Source organism: Agelaius phoeniceus, chromosome 5 (genome assembly GCF_051311805.1).
Source record: "Agelaius phoeniceus isolate bAgePho1 chromosome 5, bAgePho1.hap1, whole genome shotgun sequence".
Classification (NCBI taxonomy): domain Eukaryota; kingdom Metazoa; phylum Chordata; class Aves; order Passeriformes; family Icteridae; genus Agelaius; species Agelaius phoeniceus.
Window position 1 is genome coordinate 1543568 of NC_135269.1, and position 16701 is coordinate 1560268.

Sequence of the window (16701 nt, forward strand, 5' to 3'; positions counted from 1 at the left end):
TTTTACTGATACCATCTTTACATAAGAACTGCAAATCCTTAAAGCAGGCACAGAAGTCTGTGCTGCAAGACCAGTTTCTTTGCTTATTGCATAAGTTACAGTGAACACAGAGCAGTCAGGAAATTGCATTAATTGCATGATCATGGTCCACAATGCAGCATCTTTCCTCATCTAGCTGTTCCTGCAGCTGTACAAAACAAGATGCTGTAGATCTTTCAGAACCAGAAGATTCCTCTGTTTTACTTTCATTAGGACATCACTTTTGCTACTATTCTGATACTTGTTGTTCTTTATTAAGGACATATTTGTTGTTGATGATTTTGTTCTTGTTTAATTAAGAGCATTGGTTGTTCTTTAATTAGGAACTTCATAAAGACATACACATCATGGTTTATTTTTTCATCCTTTTAATAATAATAATAATGATTAAAAAAACCTTGTTGCAATTACTTTTCCATTTATTTTCATGGTGAATTTTTACAAAGGGATTTCCCAAGCAGATTTCTGGAGCTCTAATGGAGTTGAAAGAGCAGCACAGCAGAATGGTGAACATAAACCAACCACACAGAGAAAACAAGGCACTGCTAAGACTGTACTAGTAACAAACCACCAAGAGGTTGTTGACACATTAAAAAGTGAACTTCTCAGCAGGCCCTAGAGCAGTGCATGGCTGTGGGGCTGTGTGCCTGGCAGCCCTGGCGTGTCCCTCTTGCCGTAGGTGTTGGAGCCCACGTTGGTGGGGGGGTACAGGGCGCCCACGCTGCCGCTGGAGCGCACCAGGAAATCGGCCAGGCGCTGGGTCACGCATGTGGCTGTGTTGCACTTCCTCTTCTCCAGCTGGTGGCTGCCAGGGTGGGCACAGAGAGCCAGGGTTAAGCCAAGGGATGAGCAATGGAGTGGTGGATTTGTGTTCCCCCCAGATGAAGGGAGAAATGATGAATCTGACTCTATTGCCAGTCAGGGCCTGTGCACAAATCACAAACAGGATGGGACTGCTGAGGAACGTGCCTTGAGCTGTTTTATTTTCCAGCATCAGCCTCATTACATGGTTATGACAATAGGAAGATGCCAGCAGCTCACATCCCAGGCAGCAGACAAAGAACTTAATGTTACAACTCACTTTAAAAGTTTTTTGACCAATCACACAAAGCAAAAGCACATTGACAGTAGTTCCATCCAACCACTATAAGCACACGTACCTTTGGTTAAACAATGCTTGCTTATTTCAAATAAAATACCTGCTTGTAAGCCTTAAAATACAATGCACAGAGCTCCATTATTAAGCTTAAAGCTTCCTAATATCTTGCTAGATAAACTTTTCTGTAGCTTAGGGAGTTATTCCAGACAAGCGTTAATACACAGACTATTGTTCTATTTGTCCTTACTTTTCTACATTTCACATAATTTTTCTGCTCACCTATCTCATGGCTACTGCTTAGCTCCAATCACAGTTCTGCTGTCTCTGAGGCCTGCCTTTTTCAGATTTCCCAAAACCCTTTGATTTTATGGATTCCCACATGGCTCCATGTTCTCAGAAGGTTAATTTATTGTTTATGATACTATATTATATTAAAGAATGCTATACTTAAGAATACAGAAAGGATACTTACTGAAGGCTAAAAAGATAATAATGAAAACTCGTGATTCTTTCCAGAACCCTTACACAGCTTGGCCCTGATTGGCCACCGAGTCAAAACAATTCACATAAAACCAATGAAAAAATGACCAGTTGGATAAACAATCTCCAAACACATTCCAAAGCAGCAAAAGACAGGAGAAGCAAATCAGATAATTATTGTTTTCTTTTTTCTCTGAGGCTTCTCAGCTTCCCAGGAGGAAAATCCTGGGTGAAGGGATTTTTAAGAAAATATGAATGTGATAATCGTGTGCGCTGCTTCTCACAGCCACTTCAGCTCTGCTAATGTGGGAGTTCTTTTAATGTGTGCACAAATACAGGAACATTAGAATCTTCCCACCACCTACTTTGTGCCTGAAAAAAATCCTTGTGCTGGGTGCTATTGTCAGTTTTAATGATGGGGGTTATTCAAATGCAGAGACCTGAACAGTCATATGCCGTTTTTATTGATATCCTGCACAGCAGTTTATGACAGCCAGAAAACCTGTAATGATAGTATAGGTAAGACACTAAGTGAAAGCAATGACTAAATGTTTAACTTGCAGCTGAACTTCTAAATCTATTTAGAGCTCTTGCTGATATCATGAGGATTACTAACATAATGGTGATCACTAACATTCATTTAGTTCTCATGTTTCCACAGAATCATACCCTGCTCTCCCTGAAGGGACTGGTAATATTCCAGTCCAGACCAAGTGGGCTAACCCCCAAGGCTTTCTCCCATCTGCACCACATCTCGTGAGAGGTACCTGTGGTGTTTGTGAGGGTCCCCAGGACGAGGTGAGAGATGAGAATCTGACTCCAAGTTCTCAGGAGGCTGATTTATTATTTTATGATATTATATGATATTATATTATATTAAAGAATGCTATACTAAAACTATACTAAAGAAAGAGAAAGAATACATCAGAAGGCTTCACAAGAATGAATAATAAAAACCTGTGACTCCTCAAGCCTCGATACAGCTGGACCATGATTGGTCATTAAATTAAAACAATTTACATATTGGATAAACAATCTCCAAATCACATTCCAAAGCAGCAAAACAGGGAGAAGCTAAAGCTTCCCAGCTTCCCAGGAAAAGAAATCCTGGTGAAGGGATTTTTCTGAAAATATAATGGTGACAGGCAGCAAAACCACTTAGGATGGTTTTTAGCTCTGTCTCTAGCACTTAGCTCTGACTAAACTGCCACATCTTTTTTGGAACAAAGAAGCAACTTGAAATATCTGTTGTGGTGAGAGAGAATCCTTTGTTGAATGATACTTTAAAAGAGTGTCCAAGGAGGACTCCGTATCTAAAAATAACATTTTATGATCTGAACCAACAGACCATTTACAGAACTCCATGTGAAATTTATGTAGCCTGAGGGTTTTTTTTTTTTTAATTGTAATGAAATGGTTAGCTTCAGAGAGCTTGGCTTATCAAATTTGTTCCTTAGACTGCTGTGTTGTTCCTTCAGACAGAAATACTTGCTAGCTGAGATTGCCTACTGAGTTACTGCTTATTTTATTGGACTTCTTCATGCTGATATGGCATGAGTTGGACACCAGTTTGTGGCTAAAATTTACTGTGAAGAGCAACAATATCCCAGTTTCAAGCTCTGAGAAGTTACCGATATGCTTCTTTGCTTACTGATTATTAAATCTATCATCTAAAATGTCATATAACCTTTGAAGTTATTTGTGTTGATCTGAGAAACCAAGTGGAATTGAGCTGTGAAAGGAATGTCTGTATTATACTGGTTCTTTATTAGTAGATATGCAGCAATTTTTTAGCAATTAATATTTTAAATGTGTAATTGCATTAAAAGAAAATTGTTGGACAGGGCTTTATATAACCTCTAATTGACTTTCTACTGGTTTTGTCAAGCCTTTAACATACAAGGTTCCAACCGCAGCTGGTTTTCCCAGAGATCCTGCTTTGTTTGTGGAGACAGAATTCTCTTTTCCATTAAAGCTACAAAATCAACTTGAAAACTCCAGCTCTTCCTGAAGCTGCTGGGTTTCTATCTCAGGTCCAGCCTGGCTGAACCCACCAGCCCTTTAGCTTTAAATGAATATTTGCTGCCAGGAGACAATTCCCCAGTGAGAGATGGTTCCAGGCCCCAGAAAAGCAGATAAGGCACACCACGCTCCTCAAGGTGATGCCTTGTGTTTGAATATTACAGTTGTTTTGGGGAGGTTTGTATTTATTTTTAAGTGATAGCTGTAAAAATGTGAGAACTTCATCTCTGTTATAAAAATACTTTTGACAGTATAAAATTTTTCATATAATAGTATTTTTAAAATATATATTCAAAGAGAGAGAGGAACAGGTAACATATATATATATATGTATTTACTGAATTAATCTATAACAGAATTGACATTGAAAGAAATTCACTCAAAAGCCTGACAAAACTAGATGAACTTGAAGCTTTCTTCCCACCTTGATGATTCTGTGAAAAGTGGAATAGTTCAGTGCTGCTTATCTTTTAGTAAAAATTGCTAATAAATCTTGAAATGGTTTTTATTCATTAAAAAGTTGCCTGAAATTGAATTTATTAATTTATAAATGAGAATGTGTTTCAGACAAGTAAAATTCTATCAGAACCAATTTCTTCTTTTCCTTCTTCCCGTGATTAATTAAATTAATGTTTCATTCTGTGATTTAAAATTTGCTTAATTACTGAAAGCATTTATGCTCTAAAATAATTCCATTCTAGCAGAGCAGTAGTATTATTAAGAAGGGTATGTTTTCTTTTTCTTTCCCTCTTCAGGCTTGGAAATCTGACAAATTTTTTAAAAAGGAAGGCACTTTCAAAATACACCTTTCTTCTCAAGGTAATGTAGTATTTTCAGCCTTTGTAATTTATGAAAGTGTTATAATTGCAAAGCAATGAAATGATTTGTAACTTTGTCCCTGGATTTCACTTTCTACCCTGAATGCTTTGATGTTTATGTTACAGAAAAGCTAATCTTTATGCTTACAGGCAACCTCTATTTAGCAGAAGTATTTTAGTATTAGTAAACTCTATCTAGTTAGAAATATTTAGTATTTTAATAATGAAATAATTAATAATATAAATAAAAGTAATAATTAAAATATATAATAATAATATAATTAATAATAAAAATATTTTTTTGAGAAAAACAGCTGAAGTCTCTCAAGTAGCAGAATATCACTGGGACAAAGTTTGGTCCGTGGTTCAATCTGATATGGCTGGAAGAAACAAGGGAAAATCAATACCTTTTTGTCTTTGCTGCTGGTTGTTCTGGCATCTCCTCACTAAGTCCTGGGAGTGTATTCTGTGACATTACAGGCAACATCCATCCTTGTCTCTTGGAAGTACCATCAGATAGATCATCAGCCACAGACAGTAATCTTTGAGCAACAATAAAACAGTGAGCTTGAATAACTCTATTTTTATAATATTTGAGACATGAAAGCAAAAGCAACTCACGCAAATAATCATGTTTATTTCCCTAAAGGGAAATAAACATGATTATTTGTTACTCACCTCTCAATAGGTGTAGCTTCCAAACAGCTCAGAGTGACAGAAAGTGCAATGAAGAAAACTGTCAGCTTTAGGTTGCACATCTTTCCTGCCAAACTTTCTGCAAAGAACAATGATTCAAAACTGAAAGCTGACCCAAATACTCCCCAGCATGTCCTGTTATTGATGCCCATTCTGTTCTAAATCAAGATCAGCTAGTCTTTTTCACTGGCTGGAGTGAGAAAAATGATCCCCTCAAGTTTAGTGACACAACTCAGTCTCAGAAATACAGCTCTCAGGAATAAATGCTCATTTTTCACCCAGTAGTTTCAATCCTATCCCTTACCTCTGGTTTGCATTTCCTGACACTTCCCAGTCTCAAATTCTGGTCCCCAGTGCAGTTTACTTTAAAGTTGTCTTAGTTGCCTTTACCTGAAAAATGCTCTTGATTAATAATATTGTGCTTTTTAAAGCACATCTGTTGCACTGCAGCTAAAGTAAGAGAAAAGGGAAATTATTTACCTTTTTGTGGCCACAGATCCAACTGGAGAAGCCAGCGAGCCCTCTGGGTTAGCAAGAAGTGTGCATGCAACAATTCCACGCTTGCACCTAGCTCTGGAGGATCCTTTTCCCTCTTCCTTTCTGCCTCTTATATATCCTTGACACCTTTCTCAGCTCTGACATCAGGCAGCACAGAGAGACTGTCGTTAGTTCCAGTGCCTGTAGACAGAAAGTGCCCCAGAGAGGAGCAGAGGCAGGTGGGTCATTATTGCACTAGAGCATCAGGAAATATTCACCTGGGCTGTGCAGAATGCCCTGCTGAAGGTGCTGCAGTAGCATCCTGCACATCACAAATGTAGCCTCAGTTTTACAGCTCTGATGAGCTGCTGAGGTAATATTCCCTGTGGGTGTTTTCGAGGGCTAAATAAGGTAACAAAAGTTACAGAGCAAATGAAACTCCAGGCCACTGGTAATTGAAATGCAGGAAAACATATTTCAGGAAAGATGGAAGAGTTAAAAATGTGGAGGTTTGCTGCAGAATATAGATCAGGAGGAAAAGGTGTCTGAAGGGAGAGAAGCTGTACGACGAATAAGAAAAGAGTGAAAGTTGTTTAAATTGACAGCTAGAGTTCTCATTCAGGGTAACATGGTAGAAATCATGTACATTTTACAGTCAGGTCTAAATGTGAATGAAAATTCTGTCACTATGAATGTAAAATCTCATGTTTTACTAACACAGGTGGATTCTTTGTCGTGTGTGAAAATTGAGTCAATCAATACTTTTCAGGAGGCAAAGACTAGAGTTGAAAAGCCAGGAAATGTCAGAATAAAACTACCTGTGGAAATTAATTTCTCTAGTATGCATTGAGTATGGTTCAGGGAAAAATGTACAGCTTTTAATAGACTAAATTCAGTGTCAATGGATTACCTAATTGCAGCTTTTCAAGGATACAGATTAGAACCATTTAGCTCTGATTTCAGTGGAAATTAGGCAAATCAATTTTTTCACCCTCTATTTCCTTAGGTTTCGCTAGGTACTCCAATGCCTTTGGAAAACAGGTATTTAATTTTAATAAAGGATAAGGTTCTGGCACAAAAGCTGAGCAAAAGTTCTGTGTGATAAGAAGTTCCCATGTGCATCTTTTCTACCCCCAAGAACACAAATTCAGAGTTCAGAGCTGCTACAGTGCCAAGAGCATTGCCTGAGCTGGAAACCCCCTTCTTTGTTGGTTTAGTCTGTAGTAACAGCTTTTCCTTGCAATGGCTCAAGTTCCAGTGCTGGCTCACTTCAGGCTACTCGAGGTGAATGCAGAAGGAATATTTAGCTGGGATAGTAACTTCTCAACTTGATTACAACAGTCTGCAAATGAGGCTCTAGAAAGTGACAAAATATTTTGTTGATTGTTGTAGATGTTGCTTTGGGGTTTTTTGGTGAGTTGTGGTTGTTTTTTGTTTTTGTGGTTTTTTTTTTTTTTTTTAAGGGTGCCACTGCTGGATATTTTTTCTCTGTTTTTATATGATCATATACTTCTTTTCACCAGGTTCCTGTTCTTCCCTCTCTGGATGGACAGTCCCAGTGTAAGAGAAGTAAGTGCAGTATTTTATCTTCACCAAGACAGTAAGTTCTGTGCCACATCTGAAACAAGTTTATCTCTCCAAAGACTCACTGTGGAATTTGACTATGATGAAATAACATTCTGGTGTTAATTTCACTGTGGCAGTTTCACTCCTCTGAAATGAAGGCATGATTAAACCCCTTTTACAGAGGGTGTATTGTGCTGAAAAACAATTATACAGGTACTCTGCCTGGGGATTGACATCAGCCAATCTTCCCTGTTTGGATGTTGAACTTGAAAATGCCTTATTATGCTTTTTCCTGGGTGGAAAGAGATCTGTGTGCCACTGACACTCAGCAGAGGTCTTTATGCTCAGCCTGTGCAAGAGATGTTGTTTCAAATCCTGAAAAACAATGGATAGATAAATTTGTGTTTAAGATTTTAAAAGACTTCACTCAATACTCAAAATCTCTTCTGTTTTAAGACATTTAAGTGAGTGGTTTCTTTATCAAACTTGAATCAAGCTATAGCTCGAGAGAAATAAAATACCAATTTTCGAATAAATATTGATCTCAAATTCCAATTGTAGTTATCCTGCAAAGCAGACTGGGGGGGAGTCACTAATGCTTTGAGAGAAGAACAGAAAGGCTGCTTCTTGAGTGCATTGTGGAAATGAAAGTGGGCTCATGATGTCCCAGGAGCATTGCCAGCCTCCTGGGCTGCACAGCATCTTGGCAGGGTCAACAAGAAGTCTCTCCAGCAATTAGTCACATGTAAAGTTAACAAAAGTAAGGTTTTGCAGCTCCTGCTACAAGTTCACTTAAGCAGGAGTAGTGTTTTCCTCCACAAACAGGATTGGAATTTTAAATTGTGGAATCTCTTTGACAGCAGAACAGCTCATAACTAGAATTTCAAGATGCAGGCAAGAAATACTTTACAGTCAGTGCCATTCAATGAGTGGTTGGAAAACTATTTTTACCACTGACAAAGTTCCTTAACCTTGATCTTAGAAAAAACCCTTTATTCCTCTGCATGACGACATATAGCTGTTGACAACATAGAGTTCTCTGACATGTGTTGTATCAGCCTGAGCAAAAAGAGAATCAAAGAAAATCAAGTGTTCTTATTAAAGAAATCTGAGATCACTTCTATTCTGAGTAGTAATGGTAATTTTAGATATTTATACTGCTGTTTAAGTCTTTATGCAAAGATTTGTCTGAAGAATTGTGCCTATAAGAGGGTGATACCAGAGCTGAGGTTCAGAAACAACCCAGCAGACATGCTTTCCCAGCTCCCTGATTCCTTCTGGAAGCTGCCTACACAGTGTCTGGAACTGCAAAATGCTGCCCATGCTCTGCACTGGCAGCAGAGGAACAGGGAGCAGCCTTGTCTCAAGGGTCTCCTGTTCCCCTGTCCCCCTCAGGACATGTGGGACCTGTGTCACTCAATGCCAGGTGAGCAGAGACCATCCTAGAACCTGTTTTCTATGCAGAAGTCTAAACCAGCCTAGATGTCTGTGCCTGTTTATCCTTCCTGCCTACAAAAGCAGCCTTGGGTGACTCCTCAGGTGCAGATATTTACATTGTGGGTGCCTAAATGCAAATTAAATTAATTTCACCAGGAGTGCTTCAACTCTCTTACTGAGAGAGATTGAAGGCTGTCTCCCTCTTTCTTACATCTTTTTCTTAGGCTGCTTTTGGCACCTGCTGGGCAGATGGTTCCCACTTTTAATGGCTGACTTCTACATTTGCTTAAAAACATTAATAAGACACGTTAAGACTCTTGCTAATGGATGTGTCTCCCCCATTTGGGAGTGTCAGAGACACATTCCCTGGTGCAGGCACTTCCCCAGCTGCTGCACAGCTGTGTGAAGCAGAGGTCTCCAGTAAATTAACCTGTTGCTCAGTTACCAGGAGCTGGAAGTGTGGGAATAACTCGTGAATTAGTTGGCCTGTTGTACCAAAATGGAGAAAGGAAAGGTTTAGTCATTAACTTGCAATTTAAATTTCAACTATTTCAATACTTATTTCAGTTTTTGGAATAAACCAGCAATTAGAGCAGCAGCAGCATTACCAGTGTAAACATTCCCAGTAATGACACAGAGCTGTGCCTGTGTCACAGCTTGTAGCTGCTATGTGAGCTGAGCACAATGTTTAATGCAATTGTTTTTTAGCCATTTTAGTAGCCTTTTCAATCTTTTTTAATTAAGCTGCAAAAGTAAAGCAAAAAAAAATCATAAAACCAAAAAGTTAAGCATAAAAAAGAGGTTTCATTTATAGTGCCAACACCTCTGAAAAAGTCAAAGTACCCTATATGGCCAAATCTGAAATTGTAAGAGTAAATCAGGTTTCTGCTGTCATTTTATAAGTCCTAAAATATCTAGGATTGTCCTGGCTATCAGGACACTATTGCAGCACTATTGTAACTAGTTGGTCTCTTCCAACCTAGTCATTCTGTGAATTATGTGAACTAAAAACTATGTGGAACATCAGAGGTAGTGTAAAATCACTCTAGACAAGTGATAAGGATAGGAACCTTGGTTGCTCCCTAAATTTTTACATTTGGATGGCAAAGCCTGAAAATTTTGGCTATAATGCTCTCTTCCCAGTATTTCTTGCTTGGTGCTGTGTTGTTGAATACCACAATGTTTGTACTTTCTGGTATGTGTGGAATTGGGATTTTCTACTGTTAGCACTTAAGCTGTAACTGCTTTGTTCAAATAGTGTTTTATCAAATATGCTTTTGCTAGCACAACTTTCTTTGTTACCCCTGCTGCATGTGGGCCATTCCAGTGCTGATAAAAATACAAAGAGCTGTTCCTGTTGATCCCAAAAGTGATGTTAAACCTGAGGAAGAAATATGTAAGAAGCAGCTGAGAGGTAAGAGGTGGAAAGTTACTCATTTCTCCCCCAGAGGAAAAAAAGATGATTCAGAAATAAACAGTGTCCATCCATGGGATTGATGAGCAAATGAAAAGGAGTAATTTAGGTAGTCAGGAGTATTTTAAACCAACTTTTATGATGTATTTTGTTACTCAGCTCATGCCATTGACAGGGCAATGACGTAGCCTGCAAGGACTAATGATTGCTGTGAGAATGAGCTCAGCAGCCTGTGCTGAATCAGTGCCTGTAGCTGGGAATCCCTCAAACAGGGGAAATAAACTCCATGTTTAGATCAGAAAAGGCAGAACTGATAGCCCAGTGGTTAGGGAGTTATAGTTCCTATGCCATTCTTATAGTTTATAGAGTTTTAGTTGCATCCAACAATTTACCTCTGAATACAACAAAAGGTTTACCTTTTAATTTTCTTTTCCCCTGTCTCTCCTGCAACCTGTTTCCAGAAGTTAAAAGCAAAAGCAGGACTCCCTTTTGGTTACCAATGTCACTCACAAGGGTTCTAAACAGTGCTGATGGTACATGTGAATATGCAATAGAATTACTGTTCTTCCTTTCTGGTAAACCAGAATTATCCTCAGTCACTTTCTATGGCAATTAATGTAGAAAAAGGTGTTCAGGTTTCCAAGATCTTGCTGGAATGTACACCTGCCACTTCTGCCATAGTGCAAGGAGTTCTCTAACGTGTTGGATTCATGTGTATTTCAAAGCAGAGCAAAAAGCCTTGCTGAAAGGAAGGGCAGGGTGAATATATTGAATTATAGAACCATAGAATGGCCTGGGCTGGAAGAGACATTAAAATTCATCCAATTCCAACCCCCTGCCATGGGCAGGAACATCTTCCACTATCTCAGGGTGCTCAGAGCCCCATCCAGCCAGGTCTTGGACACTTCCAGGGATGGAGCATCCATAACTTCTCTGGGCACCCTGTGCCAGGGCATCACCACCCTCACAGGGAAGAATTTCTCCCCAGTATCCCACCTAAACCCACTCTCTGTCAGTGTGAAGCCATTCCCACATGTTCTGTCATTCCATACTTTTGTCAATAGTCTCTCTCCATCTTTCTTGTGGGCTCCCTCCAGGTCCTGGAAGGCCTCAATTTGGCCACCCTATAGCTATTAAATGACAGAATGAAGTCTCCCAAATGCTCCTGTTAGGGGAAAAAAGAGAGGAATTAGGAATGTGTGGAAGTGCTGCTTCTGATTTAGTAACTGTGAGAACTCTCCACCCCTTCCTCCCCACCCCAGCATCTGTGATAAAGAACAATGACATCTGCAGAAGGTGCAGTGATACCAGGAGCCACCCTCTGTGCTCCCCAGACTTATTCCACTGCAGGTGAATCACTGGGAAATGCAAAGCAAAGGAAATAAGTCACCTCTTAGAGAAACTGCTGGTTTCCAAAAGAATTCCACACAGATTCATGCCACCCTCCATACCTGAGGCAGTGCCTAACTTTTAACTAAGTTTTCTTTTAAACTATCCCACTTTTAAAAAATCAGATTTTTTTTTCTTCTCTGCAAACTGCCACAAGAGAATGACAATCTGGCTTTGTCTTGAAACACTCTGAGTCTTTTAGATGATGGTTGAGTCTTGACAGCTCTGCTATTAATAGTGGCATTTTCCCTGCTGTTTAAAAAGGAGGCTTGTGCTGAACTGAGGATCAGTCATGTTCATAATAATTTTTCACCAAGGGTAGGTGCAGTCTGTGAGCTGACGTAGGAGAATTTACGTTGCCAATACCAGGAAACATTAATTAATTTATTTGTGGCACGTCAGCACACCTAGCTGCAAAATAACATAGCCTGCTTCAAGGTGAAGTGCATTAGGGCTGGATTTATAGCATGCCTGAATCATTGTGTGTGTGAGTTCAAGACCTGACCTTTTCTTTCTGCTTGGAGATGAGAAAAGCCTTTGATAAGCACAAGGAACATGAAGAGGTACCTGGAACAGTCTGTAAGAGGTCACTAAAAATTCATTAGAAATTTAGCATATGCATCTGAAAACATGGTGGATTTTTGGTCTGTTTTGGGGAATTTCTTTTACACCAAATATTGCTGTTTCCTTCCATTTAGCAGCAAATCCACTTTTGGCTGAGCTCATCCTTGATAATAGAATTCAGGAATGGTGTGAATAAGTCAGTACTTAAATGTGAGCTCTCACAAATAATTTAGGAGCTACAAGTGACATGGCTAGGCCAAAAGGTGGTGTTTTTTTGCAATAGATGGTTATTGAGCCAAACACTCAGTGGAAAATTGAAAGCATGGCATTATTGTGGCGGAGGGGAAAATGAGGCTCTGGAACCTTTCAGTCATTAACATACTGAAATAATTTCATATTGACACATTGTACCAATGAATGATAACATTTCAATGGGAAAAAGCTGAAAAGTCACCTTAGGAAAGCATTTCATTGAGAAAAGATTCTTGTGCAGAGCAACAGAGAGGCACAGACCTCAGGAGAAGTGTCTTTAAAATCCACAGGTTTTAAAGACACTGTTCATTTAGAGTGGGTATCTTGAATTCTGCTTTTGATTTCAGAGTATTTTCTGTTACATAAACTACTGTCTGCACAGGTAGTCTTTTTTATTATTATTGTTTTTCTTGATTTGCAGGATTCCTACACATTTCCAGTCTGGCTAGTGACCATGATTCTAGTGACTGTAGGCTTGATTTTGTTAGTTTTCACTAACAAAAGTGAAAGTTTTTGGGAGTTTTTCTAACTAGTTTTTGTTAGTTTTAACTAACTTTCATTTTTTAGAGTTCCCATGGGCTGCAAATGGCTCTTTTCATTTTAGGGAGCTCCCACATCCCCACATGCTTATTGGAATTGTGTTCATGCTTAGGATATTGTGTTTAAAAATGAGTAATGTTGACAATGTCATATATCATTTCATGTCAGCAGTACATTTCATACTTCATGTAAATGAGGGGTTAACACATTCTTAAACCATTTTTAGCATGTTGTCATAAGCAGGCATAATCTTCATGGTGCTGTGGATCACTACAGCCCACTGCTTTAAGTCATACATTATCCTGCTGCCTTTTATCATACTCATAACAATTTGTAGAAGTTAAAAAAGCCACTGTTGAAAGAGCTGTAGAAATTATCACCATAGAGGTGAGGTATTTTTTATCAGAAACTCTTAAAGCTACACTGTTATTTGAAGCACTTTAATTTTTGTTGCCAAAAGAGGATGTATACTTCATGCAACTTTAACTTTTCTGAGAAAGAATATCTATTTCAGGGGATCCTAGGAAAATTTCCATGTTTAAGAATGAGATGTTTGTAGAAAAGCCATGCTCACAGGCTTTTCTAGGCCAAAAGATCCTGGATCTTCCCCTTGGATGTTTCACACCCTTTAGGACTGAGCTGAGTCCAGAGTGCCAAGAAAGGCCAGGACTGTCGCCTTTAACCTCAGCCTGGTGTCATCTCTGCACACAAAGCACATTGTCACACACCAAATCCTCCTGGAGTGATGGATAGTCAAGTGAAGTGAAATGCTATCAGGTTACATAAACCACTGATGGATGAATCACAGGTAATGTCATTTTTTCCAGAGGAAAAGGCTCCAGGGAGACTTTGAAGCTTTGAGCTGCCAGTCAACCTGCAGTTTGTTCCTTCAGCTTTTCTCAGGATATGTTCCTGAGACAATTTTCCTCTAAGCTGATCACACAACAAATCCCTTTATACTTCAGCAAGGAAGCACTGCCCAAAAGTATATAATTAGGTTTTCAACGTTCTGAAAAGCTGTTTTGACAATTGAAACATTTATGTTTCCTAACATTTTAAACCAGAGGTTTGTACAACAGAATATCTTCCAGACTTGCAGCAAACTTTATGAAGAATGAGGAATTTTATGTCCTCATAGATTTTGCTGCAAGACTAGAAGACATGAATATGCTTTGCCAAAACAAAAGCAAAGCCTCCAAATCCATACAAGTGCAAATCAATGGGCTAAACTGCTTTCTCAAGGCAGAAATTGTTATGGTAGTGTCACTGGTTTAAATAAATAAGTAGTAATGAAGCCAGACAGCAATAATGCTTTGCACCTATGCAGTATTGTCTCCAAGGAATGGGTCTGAATGCTTTTTAGAAAAGTCTGCTTATTGTTTTTATTTTTATTTTGGGGTGTTTTTTTGGGTTTTTGTTTGTTTTTGTTTTTGTTTTGTTTGTTTGTTTTTGTTTTTGGGGTTTTTTTGTTTGTTTTTGTTTTTTGTTTTTTTAATTGTGTTACATGGTAAAAAATTGAGGCAATCATGACTTGAAAGGGATGAGTAGAGTGGATGGCAGAGCTGAGGACAGAAGACACATCTGAATTTTTACATAGCCTGTAGCTGACATGAGTTCCACTGAGGTGAAAGGGAAGGAAATCTTACTGGATGGTCAAAGTAAATCTGAATTCAGGCTCAAGCTGGGCAGAAAGTATGCCTGTCTGTGTTTCCTGCATATAGAGGGGAAAACATCACCCTCCTTTTTTTACTAAATGCAGATGGATGCTTTTCTACCTGGTTTGAGTAGATCAAGGTCTTATCTCTGAGTCTCTTCTCTAGTCACTACAATAAGACCTTGTGTCACCTCTTGATTAGTTTGGCATAAACACTGCCTATATAAATCCATTTTTGATTAATGGAGAATCAGTTAAATTATTATATCTTTCCTTATTTTGCACCCTTCTTCTACTTCTTTTGAGGAAGTAGGCTCCCAAAATATCTTGAGCAGGGTTTTTTTTTCATTTATGCAGATGCTGGGACCCCTATGAGCAGGTAAAAGGAGCAAAAGAGTCTTTGTTGTGAGGTTCCTATGATCAGTTCTGCTGGTCTGTTGGAAGGCTGAAGTTTGCAGAGAAGTTTTGGAGTGTGGACCCAGATCAGGACACAACCCTGAGAAGCAAATTCTGTGTTGTCTTTGTAAGAAACTCTCCCTGTTAACCTCCGTTTGAGGTTAACATTGAGGTTAGCATTGTCCAGTGATCAGTAAGCTAATCTCATTCCCCTCTTCCCTTCTGACCCTGTGCCACCCTTTCCTAAAGTCCACCCAGCCTGTAAATTTACACACTTAGGTGCACTCCCAAAGTTCCTCTCTTGCTTGTGGGTGCTCTCTGGATATCTCTCAGGAGCGTCAGCACCTCACAATCAGAGATCTGACACAGATGTAGCCCTTTGGCCTATTTTTTTGCAGGGAAAAGAAAGAGATGGGCTTAATTTTCCTTCTGAGAATTCAGTACATGTCTGTCACATCTGAGCACTCCAAAATGCACAACTGAAATTTGGCAAAAAAACAAGTTGCCCCATACTTGGTTAATTTTCAACAATGTAGATTTAAAGTCAAAGTTCAAGTATCCCATATCAGTGATTTCTTGCAGAAACCTTTCCAGAACTGTAAGTACCTCATTGTTTTGCCATGAGGAGATTTTCCGTTGTCTCAGTCTAACATTCGTGTAATTGCATTTGAGTAACAGTTTGAACTGTACCTGGTAAAACAAGATTTCAAAAAGCTTTTTGCAACCAGAAAAATAAATTAGTTAAAAATCCTGCCACCATAATTGCTTTCTGAATCGTTATGTTTTGTGATTTTTAGCCCTGTAAACAAAATAAAGATGTGGCAGTTTATGACTAAGCTTAGCTAAATGGAAGATTAATTGTACTTTGAAAGTAGCAAATCCTCCTGGGACTTAGACAAGGCAACTTGCAAAACATTGCATCATCAACTTTAAATTCAGATATTTGGGTGCTTTCTTCCTTTTTATTAGTTAGCTAGAGTGATGATGCCTTGGGAAAGCTGCCCTAGAACAAAGGCTGGGCAGAGTTCCAGAATAAAGCAGGGATTTATTCAAAGCATCTCCTCCATGGATCCACCTTGGGCAGCACAAGAGCCCAGCCAGGGCTGCCCCCCAGGATGAACCAAAATGGCCCCAAAATGCACGAGCGCTCCCGGGGTCTCTCCCTTGGATCAGTTCTGCTCCATTTCCATCTTGCAGTTCATTGTGCCATTCCAGCTTTAGCCCGTGCAGTCCCACCCTGCTTGTTTTTCTCTCTCCAGCCCACGGTGTTTGTTCTCTTGGGCCTGAGATTTGGATCATTTGTCCTTGGTGCCCAGCTGGAGCAGGAATTGTTTTGTGTCCCTGCTCTGTGCACAGAGCTCACCATCCCCTCATGTGAAGCTCAGAACTACACACTAAAGCAGCACAGAATCTGAAAATATAAAACCTGAGGCATCAGTGAAATGTGATTTAATGTGATGGTTTGTGTGGGACAAGTGGGTCCTAAGTGATGTCTCAGTGCTTGCCTGCCTGCTGCTGGCAGCTTCACCAAACCAGCCTCTTTTGGTCCTCGCTGGAAGGTTCAGCTTTGGTTTTAAGCCAGTCTTGTTCAGCCCAGGTCACCCTGGGTGCTCTGCGTCCTCCAGCTGCTTTGAGCTGCCCCCACAGTGAGAAATCATTGTGCATGTGCAGGGTGAGTGTCTTCTGATCACCTGTCTGTCCTTCTGGCTGCCCCTGCAGATTCACTCAGACAGTGGAGAAGACTGGAAGAGGCAGTTCTGGAGCATTGCCAACTTCCTAGACTGTCATAAATGTGTAACCAGCTCAGTGCAGAAGTGGAGGGATGAATTTTCCTGCCCTGTTCCCTGAAATTTCAGTG

General features: G+C 39.5%; 2 protein-coding genes across 8 annotated transcripts in view; one reads left to right on the forward strand and one right to left on the reverse strand.

Annotated features, from left to right (window-relative positions):
• The window catches only part of LOC129119329 (solute carrier organic anion transporter family member 1A2-like), a 42437-nt gene that overhangs the window by 8596 nt on the left and 17140 nt on the right, over positions 1-16701 (forward strand). For 2 of the 6 annotated variants that reach the window (XM_077178092.1, XM_077178093.1), the window contains exons 2-4: positions 2280-2416; positions 4396-4459; positions 7155-7200. In XM_077178092.1, the coding sequence (XP_077034207.1) occupies positions 7177-7200 (24 nt within the window). In that variant the 5' untranslated portion in view covers positions 2280-2416; positions 4396-4459; positions 7155-7176. Of the gene's footprint in view, positions 1-2279; positions 2417-4395; positions 4460-6833; positions 7045-7154; positions 7201-9961; positions 10049-16701 lie in introns of those variants that run through there. The other 4 variants (XM_077178096.1, XM_077178094.1, XM_077178095.1 and 1 more) reach the window with 4 other exon arrangements.
• Positions 391-5999, reverse strand: IAPP (islet amyloid polypeptide). Of its 2 annotated transcripts, XM_054632296.2 has the most exons (6): positions 5910-5975; positions 5635-5789; positions 5459-5544; positions 5137-5233; positions 4866-5000; positions 391-844 (listed from the first exon to the last, which is right to left on the reverse strand). In XM_054632296.2, the coding sequence occupies exons 3-6, from the start codon at positions 5469-5471 to the stop codon at positions 655-657; spliced, it is 435 nt and encodes a 144-aa protein (XP_054488271.1). In that variant the 5' UTR covers positions 5472-5544; positions 5635-5789; positions 5910-5975; the 3' UTR covers positions 391-654. The 2 variants fall into 2 exon arrangements, with proteins under 2 accessions (XP_054488271.1, XP_077034214.1); XM_077178099.1 differs by lacking the exon at positions 5459-5544 and having other exon boundaries at positions 5635-5999.